At 57.3% G+C, this 13215-nt stretch overlaps 1 protein-coding gene across 2 annotated transcripts in view; it reads right to left on the bottom strand.

The window, feature by feature from the left end:
• Window positions 1-12832, bottom strand: part of BCR (BCR activator of RhoGEF and GTPase) — an 86701-nt gene extending 73869 nt beyond the window's left edge. For both annotated transcript variants that reach the window (XM_074356181.1, XM_074356182.1), the window contains exon 1: window positions 11075-12832. In XM_074356181.1, coding sequence (XP_074212282.1) covers window positions 11075-12380 — 1306 coding nt within the window. In that variant the 5' untranslated portion in view covers window positions 12381-12832. The remainder of the gene's footprint in view (window positions 1-11074) is intronic.
• Between the last annotated feature and the right edge of the window lie 383 nt (window positions 12833-13215).

The raw sequence follows: 13215 nt of genomic DNA, 5'->3' as shown, positions 1-13215 counted from the left end.
CTGCCTGAGTGCAGCCATGTGCTACCTTCTGTAAAATCCCTTTTCTACCACAGTGTCTGGCTTCCTTGGAGCTTCCCTTAAGCCAGGCAGGAACTCCAGGGGCCAGAATTAACTGGACAATGCTGTCCAGCTGACTGAATCCATGGCCAGGATGCACAGAGGCTGAAATGCTTTTCAGATTTGGTCACAAGCAGTCCAGGGAAGTAAGTTCTATGATAAACAAGGGGACAGTGAGTTCCCTCCCTGTCGAGGACCATGGAGCTGACAAAGAACTGTCACATAGCCGGAAGCCTCAGGAATCTCCCCAAACGACAGAGAGGACTGGTGTGGTCCCAACTCAGGGTCTTTCCTGATTTAGGGCCCTCGGGGAGCACTAAGGAATGAGGCATTAAGGTGAGACCCAGTTTGCCAAGAAAGGAGTCAAAGGACAGCAGAGGATTAACTGTAAAATCAAGGGTAAATAGGAATAGCATTTCTGGAGAGTAATTTGATGACAAATATCAAAGGTCTTATAACCATCCAGATCTCTGATTTGGTAAATCTACTGACCAACACTCACTTTCAAGGAGGAAGCAGAAATGCGAATGGAAACGGATGTAAAAAGAGGAGGTGTTCACAAAATGTGATGAACACCACTGAACTGTAACTTGAAACAAAATGTGGTCCAAACAAACTGGAATATTATTCAGCCCTAAAAAGGGACATTCTGACACATGCTATAACATGGATGAACCCTGAAGACATTATGCTCCATGAAATAAGACAGGAATACTGTATAAGTCTACCTAAATGAGGTACCCAGAGCAGTCAAATTTATAGAGACAGAAAGTAGGGATGGTGGCTGCCAGGGGCTGGGGGAGTTACTGAGGAAAGGGCACAGAGTTTCAGTTTCACAAGATGAAAGGAGTTCTGGAGATGGTGGTGATGGTTGCACAACAATGTAAACATACTATCACAAAAAAATGCTTATTTACGGTAAGTCATACATATACGTATACGTAAAACCGTCATTTTTAAAAGTTAATAATGCAATATACCAACACCCATCAAACTGTACATTTTAAATGCAAACTGTATGGTATGTACATCATACCTCAATGAAGCTTTCTTTTTTAAAAAAAGATGCTCACTGAAACATTGTAACAACCAGCTACATTTAGTAAACATTAAATGTCCAACAAAATTCATCAAAATTAGATCAATTAAACCATAACTCCTCTATGCAGTAATAATGTAGCCCTTAAAAAATAACATTTACAAAATATTCAGTAAAACAGAAAAATGCTCCCGTTAATCGACAAAAGCAGGACACCCAAGTACGCAGTGAGATCTCAGCTACATAAAATATTCATAAATACGACTTTATGTAAAGTCGGGAAGAAATGAAAATCCCCATTAACACTGAGCAGAAACCCGTCTCCCCAAAGCTTCTCATCGTTAATAACAGACCAGCCTTCCAGCTATAACCCTAAAGAAATCCACTCCCTCTTCCACATGACAACCATTCAAAACACACAGCTAGCACTCACGGATTCCTGCAGGTGGATGGTTCTCGAGCTGGCTGCAGAGAAAATCACCCAAGGAGATTTCCAGAAACCCAGCTGGCTCAGACAGCCTTGTGGGAGGTGCTTATGAAGACGGGTGGCCTCTGGGAGCTGGGAGCAACCGACAGGCAGCAAGAAATCAGGGACCTCAGTCCTACAACCACCAGGAACTGACTCTGCCAACAACCTGTGCTTGGGAGGGGATGTGGAGCCCCAGATGGGAAGGCGGCCCTGGCTGACACTTTGACTGCAGCCATGGGAGACCCTGAGTAGAAGACCCAACTAAGCCATGCCAGAACTGCTGACCCATGGAAACTACTATTAATAGGCAAAAATAAGAAGAATCTCACAAATCAGACTCTCCAGGAGCGACCAGCTGTGGGGATGTGTGTGACTTTTCTAACATAGTGGAGGCAGTCCCCATGGGCAGGCAGGACAGAGATGCTGCCTTCAATCTCCACCAGGCCAAATGCCTCCAGTTCCCGTCACCTCCCTGCTGAGCCTCTGGGCTTAGCGGCACTGCGCAGAGTAAAGCTATGGCCTCCCAGGGCCCGGACATGTCCATGGATACCAGGCAGGACCCAGATCTTCCCCAAGTGACCCAAAGCCCAGCCCAGCCCAGCCTTTAAAGCCCCCTTGAAGCAGCTCCACAAGGGAACAGTCAGGGGACAGTACGTGGGTCCTGACCCGCTGCTCCTGCCGGGTCTACACACCCTGGAGCCCATGGGGGGCCAGCATGGTGTCAGTACACACCCCGAGGACAGAGGGAGCTTCCCAAGAGCAAGTCCCGCCTCAGCCTCTGATGTCCAAGGTCTTATTTACAGACATGCCCCGTCGTGCATGACTCAGAGCCTAATAAACACACAGTGACCCTCCTCCCTTAGGAACAGGTCGGATTAATGCACATACTTGAGGGAGCCCAGCGCTTTGGGGCCAGAGAGAGAGAGGCACCCACACTCTGTTCTCCTCCCAGACGTAGCCCCTGCATTCACAGGGTGGCCGGCAGGGCTCTCTGGTTCTGACACTCTGGAACCCTGCCTGTCACACCCCAGCAGCTGACCACGGTGGTTTCGCACCTGCCACCTGCAGAATCAGCGTCCAGCCCAGCGGACACTCCTGAGTGGTCAGAACAAAGTGTCTCTTCTGGGTAGCCAGCACGCCGGGTCTCAGCCCTGAGCCTTCCTGGCTTCCCTGCCAAGGCTTCCGGACCCCGGGACCGCAGACCCAGCGAGGATTAAGAGCCAGCATGGGCCCCACAGGCTGGGGAAGCCGGGAAGTGACAAGGAGTGCCAGGACCAGATCTCCACCACTGCCCCTCCCCCGCTGCCCCCTTCCCGGAGTCTCCCCACCTTCCACAGAGAAGAGTCTGCTACAGTGATTCACACCATATGGTCGCTGACAAAATACCACAGGAGGGGAACCCAGACTTATGTTCATCTTCACAACCTGGATTTTGTAGGGCCAGATTCAGACAGCGCTGCCCCGCCGCTCTGGGGGACAAGGGTGGCCCATTTGGCTGCTCCGTGATGCTGTCCCCTAGGGCCTACTCGCGGGCGTGGCGGTCTCCGATCCAGATCGTCACTGCCACCCCGCAGGGCCCCAAAGCAGACATGTTCACCCACGTTCCCAAGGGAGAAAGTGGAAAGCTTTCACCCACAAGTGAGTTCCCCTTTTCAGTCTAAGGTCTAAGATTTGAGTGAAAACAGATTTTGCACATGCACACACCCAGAGGGCGAACCTGCCAAGCCGAGTGTCTCCTGAGAGAATTTGCAGGTCAGGTCACCAAGGCTTCCGGGCAATCGGATGACAGCTCTGAACCCAGCACGAGGACCCCCAAGCCTCGCAGAGGACAGGAGAGGTGGGGACAGGCAAGGCTGGCCTAGCCTGTGTGTCCCCCCACCGTCCCAGCACAGCCACTCCAGGACATTGGGGAGGGCCAGGGATGAAGATCGCCCCATCTACTAACCTCCAACCTGCAGGACGCCCCCAGTCCCCCACCTAAAGCCTCGGATGGTCAGCTGTGAGGGTCCCTGCTGCTCTTCCTTGGGGACCCCTGTGGGGGAAGCCACTATGCAAAATGCAGCATGCTCCCCAAGCACCATCCGCCCCTCCATGCACCAAGCAGAGGACTTGGTGGCTAAGCCTCTCCGGGTCCTGCTGTCCGGCCACCATCCAGGGCCGGCAACTAGAGGCCTGAGGGAGAATCGGTGAAGTCACTGTGCTCAGTGACACAAGCCGGACGCAAAAGAACAAGTGCCGTGAGTCCACTCCTGCAAGCCCCCGGAGCAGACGCACAGGGACAGCGAGGACAGTGGTCTGGGGGAGGGGGGGTTACTGCTTAACGGGGCCAGGCTTTCAGTGGGGAAACAGCAAGGTTCTGGAGATGGATGGAGGTGATGATTGCACAGCAAAGTGAATGCACTTAATGCCATTGAGCTGGACGCTTCAAATGGTGAAGACACATTGGGCCCAGCTGTCCACCGTCCCCCCGACACGACCTGGGGAAGCACCCTCTGCTCTGCAGAGCCCTGGCAACCTGCTAGGGAGCCTAGGGATGCCGAAGCCTGAGCGAGCCCCACAGCTTCCCACCTCCTCCTGTTTCCTATTGAAGTAAGAAGGTCTGAGGTTCTCACTTCCTCTCTCAGGGCCCCACAAACCACTGAAAACAAGAACCAAGTGGTTCTAAGCTTTTCCTCTACAATCGGCAGGGAGGAGGCTCTATGAGAACAATCGAGCTGCCTGCAGCTCCCAGCTTCCCAGGCCCCCAAAACTCACACGGCCAAGTGGCCCAGGAACCCTGCAAGGTGACCCCCTCCACACCACAGGGGTGGGCGCAGTCCGGGCCCCAGGTACCCTGGGCTGAGGGAAGAGCCCACCAGGCGAAGCAGCGGGCTTTCCTTTGGGGCCACGATGCCGAAAAACACATACACACTGTACCTTCAAGACGAACGAACCCCACTCAGCCCAGGACACACTGCGAGAGGGAACGGAGTGGGATGAAGTCCACGGCAGACCTCTCGCCGAGCCCAGTGGGTGAAAAGGCCTGCACCTGCTAAATTATGCATCTGCCCTTTACAATCGCTTGCTAAGTGCTTGTTCAATCATGGATGTCAGATGCCCAGGGGAGGCAGGTACTCTTTGAGAGGAGAGAGAGGGCCCGACCGCAGGGGCCACCGTTCTGGGCACTCACGCCCCCACAAAGCCCCCAAGGAGGGGGCATCCTCTCCAGCCAACAGAATCCAGTCCCTGGAGAAGGACACACACCAGATCACTGGCACATCCAGGTCTACCTTCAAGGTCTGCGATCTTTCCCCAGACTAGAGGACACATGTTCCAGAAAGTTGACCTTGCTCCATGCAAGGCTGTGTGCACGTGTTACGTGCAGAAAACCGCCTTCTGCTCTCCAAACCAACTGACCCCAGCAGCATTTTTTTAAAGGGAGCAGGTCAGGCCCATAAAATGCAGTGAATCTTCAAAGGCTCTTTTTATGCCAACAGAGGCGCATGTGTGCGTGGAGGATCCCCTGGGACTGTGCAACCCTGGTCTGCTGGCCTGGCTCCTGTGGTGGCGGGGGTAGCGGGGCTCTCCCTCTCTCTCCTGCACGCTGTCGATGGCTCCTTCCTAGGGCTCCCTGGGCCACATGCTGACCCCTCTGTGCACGAGGCCACCCACCTCTGTCACCTCTTCCCAGCCAGCCATGCCCCCTGCACCCCCTAGGACTGCCTGCAGCAGAGCCGGTCAGCATCCCACCCTCCACCCCCCAATATCTGACTGCTGAATGGAAAAGGCGATGAACAGGCAGCGTCCTTCCAACACGTCTGTCCTCTTGGGCCCTCTCCACCGACTTGCTGGAGGAATCTAAGCAAAGCGCCCCCGGAGGACGTATGCAGATCAGGAGATTTTTTTTGTTTGCCGAATGACTGATCAGGTCCCCTCCACCCCTGGGGGGTCACTCTGGGCCCACTCTCGTGCATCACCCCCCAGCCTAGGAGAGAGGCCAGCGCCAGTCCTGCTGCCAACCGCCTGACCTCGGGCAAGGGAGTGCGTCTCACACCCCTCAGTCCCACTCCGCCAACAGCGCACAATTATGGTCATAATCTCACTCCAGCCACTTTACGAGAACACTCCATGGGCACATGACACAGCCTGCGCCAAAGTCATGTTTACTCCCCAAGTCGGGCATCGCAGTCCCTCCCCCCACCCGGCCCCCAGACCTGGGCAGGTGCATCTCCCGGGGGCACCCGCCATCGCCCCATCCACAGTCATTTTGCAAGGTAGCAGCAGCGAGGCCAGAATCTAAGATGCTGATTCTCAGGCCCAGGCTGGGGATTCGGGAAACTCTCAGGGTTGAGCAGGGGGAGCCCAAGCCTCAGCAAAGAAGGACAGATTACCTCCAGACCACCTCAAAGCTAACAATCTCCCTCGCTGGACACCTGTATCATTAGGCCCCTGAAAATCTGAGGCCATTTAGATGCCAGTAAGCGGGGAGGGGCCGGAGCAAAGGGAAACCTCAGAGAGGTGGTCTCACTCCACCTGTCACCCACAAACACCCCCGGCACCCCAGACACAGACACCCAGGTAGGTCCTTCAGGATCTCACCAACCTGCAGAGGAAAGCAGACAGACACAAGATTAACAGGAAATGGCTGCACACACAGTTAAAGAAAGATACACAGTCGGGGAGGATGTGAGGACGTTACAAAGGTTCCGCTCGTCTGCGCTAGTTTTTCAGACAAGGCCCCTTGGAGAGAAGCCTTTCCACAAACCCGTGAAGAAAGGCAAGAGAGACCTTCCAGAGACAGTGGCTGGCACTCAGCAGACGCTCAATAAATACCCCTGCGTGAGAGGGGAGAGGGGGCTGCCATGGTAAAGGAGACGCAGGTATAAACCAGGAAACAGGAGAAAGATGTGGGGAAAGTTAATAAACTTTTAAGATAAGAATTTAACAATGGAAGGAAAGGATCTTAGCAACAACAAGGTCCAACCTGTAGCTTTTCAAGTGAGGAGAGAGACGCGGCCTCTCCTTCTCCCGGCTGGGTCCTCTTGGCCCCACCAGGCTGCTTGACACCACCCACCTCACTCGAATTCCTCCTAAAACCCGCCAGCACACACACCGTCTCTCTCTGCTGCCCAATCAGGGACTCACTGAGGGCTGTGGGCTGACCTGTGTCCCCCTCGAAATTCACATGTCGAGGTCTTAGCCTCCAGCACCTCAGAACAGGACTGTGTGGAGGTGAGGGTTTAAAGAGTTAAGTTAAAACAGGGTCGTCAGAGTGGGCCCTAAACCAATCTGAACTGTGTCTTTATAAGAGATCTTAGGCACACACACATCACCAGGGGTCCGCCTGCACAGAGGAATGACCATGTGAAGGGGCAGCGGGGTGGGGAGGGGAGGATCTACACGCCAAGGACAGAGGCCTCTGGGGAAACCAACCCTGCTGGCACCTCGATCTTGGACTTCCAGCCTGAGCACACTAATACACTGGATCACTTCACACACGTGGGCGTGACAGTCAAGGAAACACCCCCATCACTCACAGGTGTTTTACTAAAAAGAAACACCTATTAAGGACCAGAGATGAGGCGCTGAGGATGAGAATGCTGCCCCTGGCAATGGCAGCTTCAAAACCCTCTGTGAGCGAGATCAGCCAGACACACAGGACAGCTAGTACCTGCTTCCGGGTACCTGAGGTACGTAGGACAAGTAAATTCATGGGGTCGGAACGCAGAACCAGTTGCCGGGGGCTGGGGACAAGGGCAGGTGCATTATCGCGTAATAGATACAGAGTTTCTCATCAGAAAGATGCAAAGTTCTGGAGATAGTGATGGTTGCACAACAACATGACTGCACTGAATGCCACTGAGCTGGACGCTGAAAAATGGTAAAAATGCCGCCTTTGGTTACGTATATTTTACCACGATAAAGAAAATCCTACCATACATACATAAACAACACATTTTAATTAAATAAAATGATTACATTTCTTCAAGAGGAAGGAAAAAATTCAACAGAAGCCACTGGGGTTGTAATTCCAGTCGGGGTCAAGACCCCCCTGGGGTTCACAGTTAATTAAATCCTTCACCCGCCCACTCCCACCCCCCGAGCCCTGATCTAAAAGGCCTCAGTCAAAACTCAGGCCTACTGTTGGCAACTCGAGACACTGGAAGACATCTCTCCCTCCACCATGAACGTGAGCCCCCCAAAAACGCAGGGTGGGCTGCAGCCCAGGTTCACGCCCCGTGGCATCCTCTCCCAGGTGGCCCAGGTGCCTGGTTCACCTGGATTCTGTCCTGCCAAGGGTGACTCTCTGGGCCCAGGACTCCCGGCCAGGGAGGGGAGGCGGCCACTGAAGCCAGAAGCACCAAATGAGGCAACAGGGAGGAATGAGGGGACACGGTCCCTTGGACCCCACAAATCACCACTCCCAGCTCCTTCCTTCAGGATAATTCCAAAATGCCTCCTTCTGTTCCCAAAACAAGAAAGTCATCCTTCCTGAGTCGGAGAACCCCTGTAAAATTTACTATAGGTTCAGCTTCCACTCCATTGGTGACTTAAGCGGTCTCAGACCCCACCCAGTTCTGTCCCCTCTGCCTCTGTCCACAGGGAGGAGCCTGCATTCAACTTGGAGGTGACCACAGGCTCTGGGCCAGAGACGCCGGTGGGGCCCACACCAGGCCTGGGTGACATCTGACTGCCCCGCAGTTACTCACTCACACTGGCTGCCCCAGGGAAGAACAAAGCCATGGTCATTCTGACGCTAACACGTCACCAGGATCCAAAGGGCAAATGAAGCTGCTTAACAGAAATGTGGAAAAACAGGGCAGCAACTCACAGGAGCGCCCGAAAGAAACAAAAGGCCTGGGGTCCCAACTCAAGAGGGACGCAGGGCGGGGGTACCTGAGACCCAAAAGAGGAAAGACCCTTGGCTGTGTGGCCGTATTCAGGAAAGGGTCACCAAAGTCCTTGAAGGGAGTTTAAGGGACAGTGACGGGTGCAGCTAAGATGACAATGTGAATATACTTGATGCCACTGACCTATACACTGAAAAATGTCTAAAGTGGGTTAATCCGGTAAATTTTGTCATACATAATGCACCACGATAAAAAAAAAAAACAAAAAGGCACAGTCTAGAGTGACAAGCCTTTGCTCCCACTGCTCCTCCAAGCAGACAGCTCCCCTCACCAGAAGGTCCCTCTCCAGTGCAGCTGCTTCCAGAAGCTTCCCTGATCGCGCTCCCTCTGAACACACATAAGTGTCGTGTGCATTCCTATCTCCCTGTAATTTGTAAGCTCCCAGATGACAGGGACCAGACTCTCTCCTCTGCAGCCCACGGGGCACAAGGGAAGAGCCTGCCCGCAGCAAGGTTCACAGCAGGGGGACCTGGGTGTGCGGAGCTGGAAGGCCCCCTGGACTGACCCGAGGGGCCCTGGCACACAGCGGCAGATGGTCATTTCAGCTTCTTCTCTCAACTCAGAAACACCAGAGCCCGCTCATCCAAAGGGACCCTGAAGCTGTTAGGTCCAGGCCACGGACCAGCTGCTGCTGCTACAGAGTCTTAGAGTGACTTCCACTCCCTCCCACACTGTGATTTCCATCACTGGCCCTTTTCAGAGGTGCAGCCCTGCCGAGCAGTCCCCAGGCCCGAGAACGTGGGTAAACAGCCAGGACAGAGACAGATGGCCGGGCCAGAGCGGGATCCCCCCATCCTCTCCAGCACAACCCTCAGAGGAGGGTGCTGGCAACTGAGCTGAAAGGCTCCCAGAGCTAAACCCAGAAGGACTTTTAAAACGTTAACAGGAGAGACAACATGGAACCTTGAGGACAATTCAGGGAAGGATCCAGAAAGTGCTGAGAGTGGGGTCCAAGTTGGAAAGCTAACTTCTCAGCCGAGAACCTGCTCTGTGTCACCCACAGAGCCGGGGTCTCCGGTCTGCAGGAGCTGTGAGCTCAGGGAAGGGCCCGCTGATACACACCCCAGCCGGCAGGGCCCCACCTTCTGGAAACTCAGAATCCTCCACCAGCAAGAGAACATCGTTTCAGAAGACAGGTCTCCATGAAAACCTCTTATTTTCTGCTTTATTAATTACATCCTCCTGCACCACGGCACTGAGGGCCAGTTCAAGCTGGCTCGCTCAGCTGACAGCTGGCCGGCCGAGGCTGGTGCCAAGTGACCACAGGGCAATCCTCCAGACCCCGGAGGAGCTGATGTGCCTACAAAGCAGGCTTCTAAACATTACAGCCTTCCACCCGCCCCGAGAGACGGAGGGGCTGAGGCTGCGCCAGGCTGCAGGTCCCAGCAACACCAACACAGCCACCCAGTTGCAGATGGAGGGCCGGCCACTGGATGGGCCTAAAACAAACAGAACGGAGCGCTGATTGCAAAGAGACCGCTGGACAGAGCCAAAAATAGCCTCACTTGCTTCAAGAGGATTCTTGATGGAGGAGGCACATACAAATCCATCAGCAGAAAAAGAAAAATCAGTGGAGCAGAAAACCGGATCAGCCCAACAGGGACTAGGACTCAGAGAGTCCCGACTGCCTCACATCCCGCCCCCACCCAGGCCCCCCTCCCCACCCCCATCACAGACTGTGCCTGGATCGCAACACCCAGTCCCATCAGCCCAACATCTCAAGGCGTTTGTACACAGAAGTTATATACACAATAAAATCCCATAGGTTTAATCTGAGGGCCGGGAGTCAGACCACGGATTAGGAGCCCCAGATAAGCACCAGTGGGCAGGCAACCTTGGGGAGACAGGAGGAAGAGTGTGCCGAAGGATCAGAAAATGGAGATGGGGTAAGAGGCACAGAGGTGAGTAATGATGGGTGACGTCTCCCACCAGTGCCAGGCAGATCAGAACGGGTGTGGCTCTGCTCTGGCCCCAGATAAAATCTTCAACCCCGGAGATCTTCTGTGGCCCACTGAGTCAGACCTGCCCGTCACCTCGCTTTCTTCTAATTCGCATTTTCACCTGCTCTGACTTGCACTGGGGCTGCTGGCTCACCAGTGAACCTGACACTCTTAAGGCCTGGGAGCAGCTGGCACATCGTGGATTCACCAAGTGTCACATAACTCTTCTAGGTCAAGTGATGGGGAATGCCCAAGACACAGATCAATCCCAGCTGAAAACATCCATCTAGGTGGCAGAGCTGACCCCTTCTTTATACCATCCCAACTGCCCGGGGTGGAAGTATCAGTGGGCAAGGAGATGACTGCCCAGGGCATCCTGGTCCTGATCCACAGAGAGGACTCTCACAAGAAGCACACGGCTCTGGAACCAAAGAAATGAGCTGCTTACCACCCCCACACACCACCCCGCCCAACCCATCTCATTGCAAGCACTGGGAATTTGCATTCAGGAGGAAAGCAGGATGGAGTTTGTTCAGGCACAGGGGCAGCATGAATCAGTTCACAACGGTATCTGAAAATCACTCCCCAAAGTGTCCACTTATTCCTCCCTGTATTCCCTCCTGCTCAGTGGTTTCCAGCCAGGGGCAGGTGTGCCTACCAAGGGGGTGGAGGTACCCACCTGCGTCTCCATGGAAGGCGCCATCCTGAGGCACCCTGCCCGACAAGCTGTCCCCATCGTTGGGCCAGATCTGCCCCGTCTTGCGGACGCCCACGATGGTGGCCTCGGACACGACCACCTGGCCCTGCCGGTGCCGCTTCTGGCACTGCGGCGTCGGGGGGCTGCTGCTGTCAAAGGACTGCTGAGAGTTCTGCGAGGGCGAGCGGCTCTTGTCTCGGAATATGCGGTAGGTGGTGGGGCTCGGGGACACGCGGCTGGACTGGCCCGAGGAGAAGTCCTCCTCGCTGGAGGTGAGGTTCTCGTTGGAGCTGCAGTCTGGCGTGTAGCCGCCTCCGCTGTCCTCAAAGCTCCGAGGGGAGTAGGACCTGCGGGGCCAGGTAAGGCGCTTCTCCTGCTCCGAAGTGCTCTGGCTGAGCTGGAGCGGGCCCTTGCCCTCCCCTTCCACCATCATGCCCCCGACGTAGATGCTCTGGTAGGGCTGGTACTCCAGGGGCGGCCAGGGGGGCCTGCCGCCGCCGTCGGCGTTGATCAGGTTGTCCTTCAGGAAGCGCGGGTTCAGCTCGGCGTCCTCATAGTCGCCGTCGAGGCCGCAGCTGCTCTCGGAGGCGCGCCCGCGGTAGGGGGGCCTGGGCGCATCCCCCGGGCCGGGCCCGGCGCCCTGCTGGGACCTCTTGCGCTCCATCTGCATGGCCTGGGTGCCCAGGGAGCTGATGCGATCCGAGACGTCTTTGTCGTTGACCTTCACCAGGCCGCGCTCGTGGTGGAACTCGACGTTCACGTAGAAGGGCTTCTCGGCGTCCGCCGCCGCTGGCTGGCCCGGGCCCTTGCGGATCCTCTCGAAGTTGGAGCGCAGAGCCGCCACGCTGGTGGGGGGCCCCCGGTCGTCGCGGTCCGCGGGAGCAGCGGTCCCGGGCCTGCGAGCGGCCGCGGGCCTGGCTTTGCCCGGGGAACCCTCTCCATCTGGCCGGGACTCGGACTCGTCGGCGGGCGGAGGGTCGGCGCCGTCGGCGGGCGCGGGCTGGGGGCGCGGCGCGCGGGGCTCGGGGGCGCCGTCGGGGGGCTGAGCGGCGCGCCGGAAGCCCCAGCGCTGCCGGTCGTAGCTCTTCTTCTCCTTGGCCAGCAGCGTCTGCAGGTAGATCATGCGGAAGCGCTCCTGGTTCACCTCCTGCTCCAGGCGCCGGATGGAGGCCTTGCAACGCTCTAGCTCCTGCTCGATGTCGCCCACTGAGCGCAGCTCCATGCGCGGCGGCTCCGAGTCCGGGAACTGCGCCTTCCACGCCTCGGCGAAGCCCACCGGGTCCACCATGGCGCGGCCGGCCTCACCTGCGCCGCCCGGCTGCGCGCGGGGCCCGGCTCAGCGGCGGCGCGACGGCCTCGCCAGGCCCGGCCCGGGGCGCCGGGCGGCCCCCATGTCCCCGGCGGGGCGGCGGCGGTGGCGGCGGCGGGCGAACAATGCCCGCCCCCTCCCGGGCGGCAGGTGAGGCTGCGGCCAGGCTCCCCGGGCGCGAGGCGGGGCGCGGGGCGGGCGCGCGCGAGGGCGGGGGAAGGGCGCGGGGCTGCGCGCGCCGCTATTGTGTGCGGGGCTCCCGGCGCGCGCGGGGCGAGCGCTGCCTCGGCTCTGCCGGGCCCACTAGCCCATGGCCGCTGCCCGCGCGCTGCTCTCTCCTCGGGCTCCCGCGCCCGCGCCCGCGCCCGGCCGCCGCCGCCTCCTGGCGCTGCGCTTGGCCCGCCCGCTCTCGCCGCACTCGCGCCCAGCCCGCACCCGGCGCCGCAGGAAGGGGAGGGCCGGGGGGCGGTGGCCGCGGCGCGGCTGACGGAGCGGGAGGGCCTCTTAAAGGAGCCGCTTCCCCGCCCAGCCGCGGCCCGGCCTGCGTCCCCGAGCTTGGGGAAACCGAGGCCGGGAGGGAGAGTTCTGTACTCCCGGGACAGGAACCCCTGCACCCTCATTGTCCCCAGCCCGGCGGCCCCTCCCGGGAGTGAGGTCTGAGTGCGCCCCCAGCGGGCAGGTCACCCAGCGGTGCCAACCGGTCTCCAGCCCTGAAGTCGCCGGGTGGGTGATGAAGCAACTTTTGCCACGCGGGATTGTCAGAGATAATCAATGAGAATTTCTCCCCCGGTCACTCAATACCCACGCCTCCCTT

Source organism: Camelus bactrianus, chromosome 32 (assembly GCF_048773025.1).
Source record: "Camelus bactrianus isolate YW-2024 breed Bactrian camel chromosome 32, ASM4877302v1, whole genome shotgun sequence".
In the NCBI taxonomy this organism is placed as follows: Eukaryota; Metazoa; Chordata; class Mammalia; order Artiodactyla; family Camelidae; genus Camelus; species Camelus bactrianus.
The sequence above is the reverse complement of the archived record's forward strand: the minus strand, read 5'-3'. Positions and strand labels throughout refer to the sequence as shown.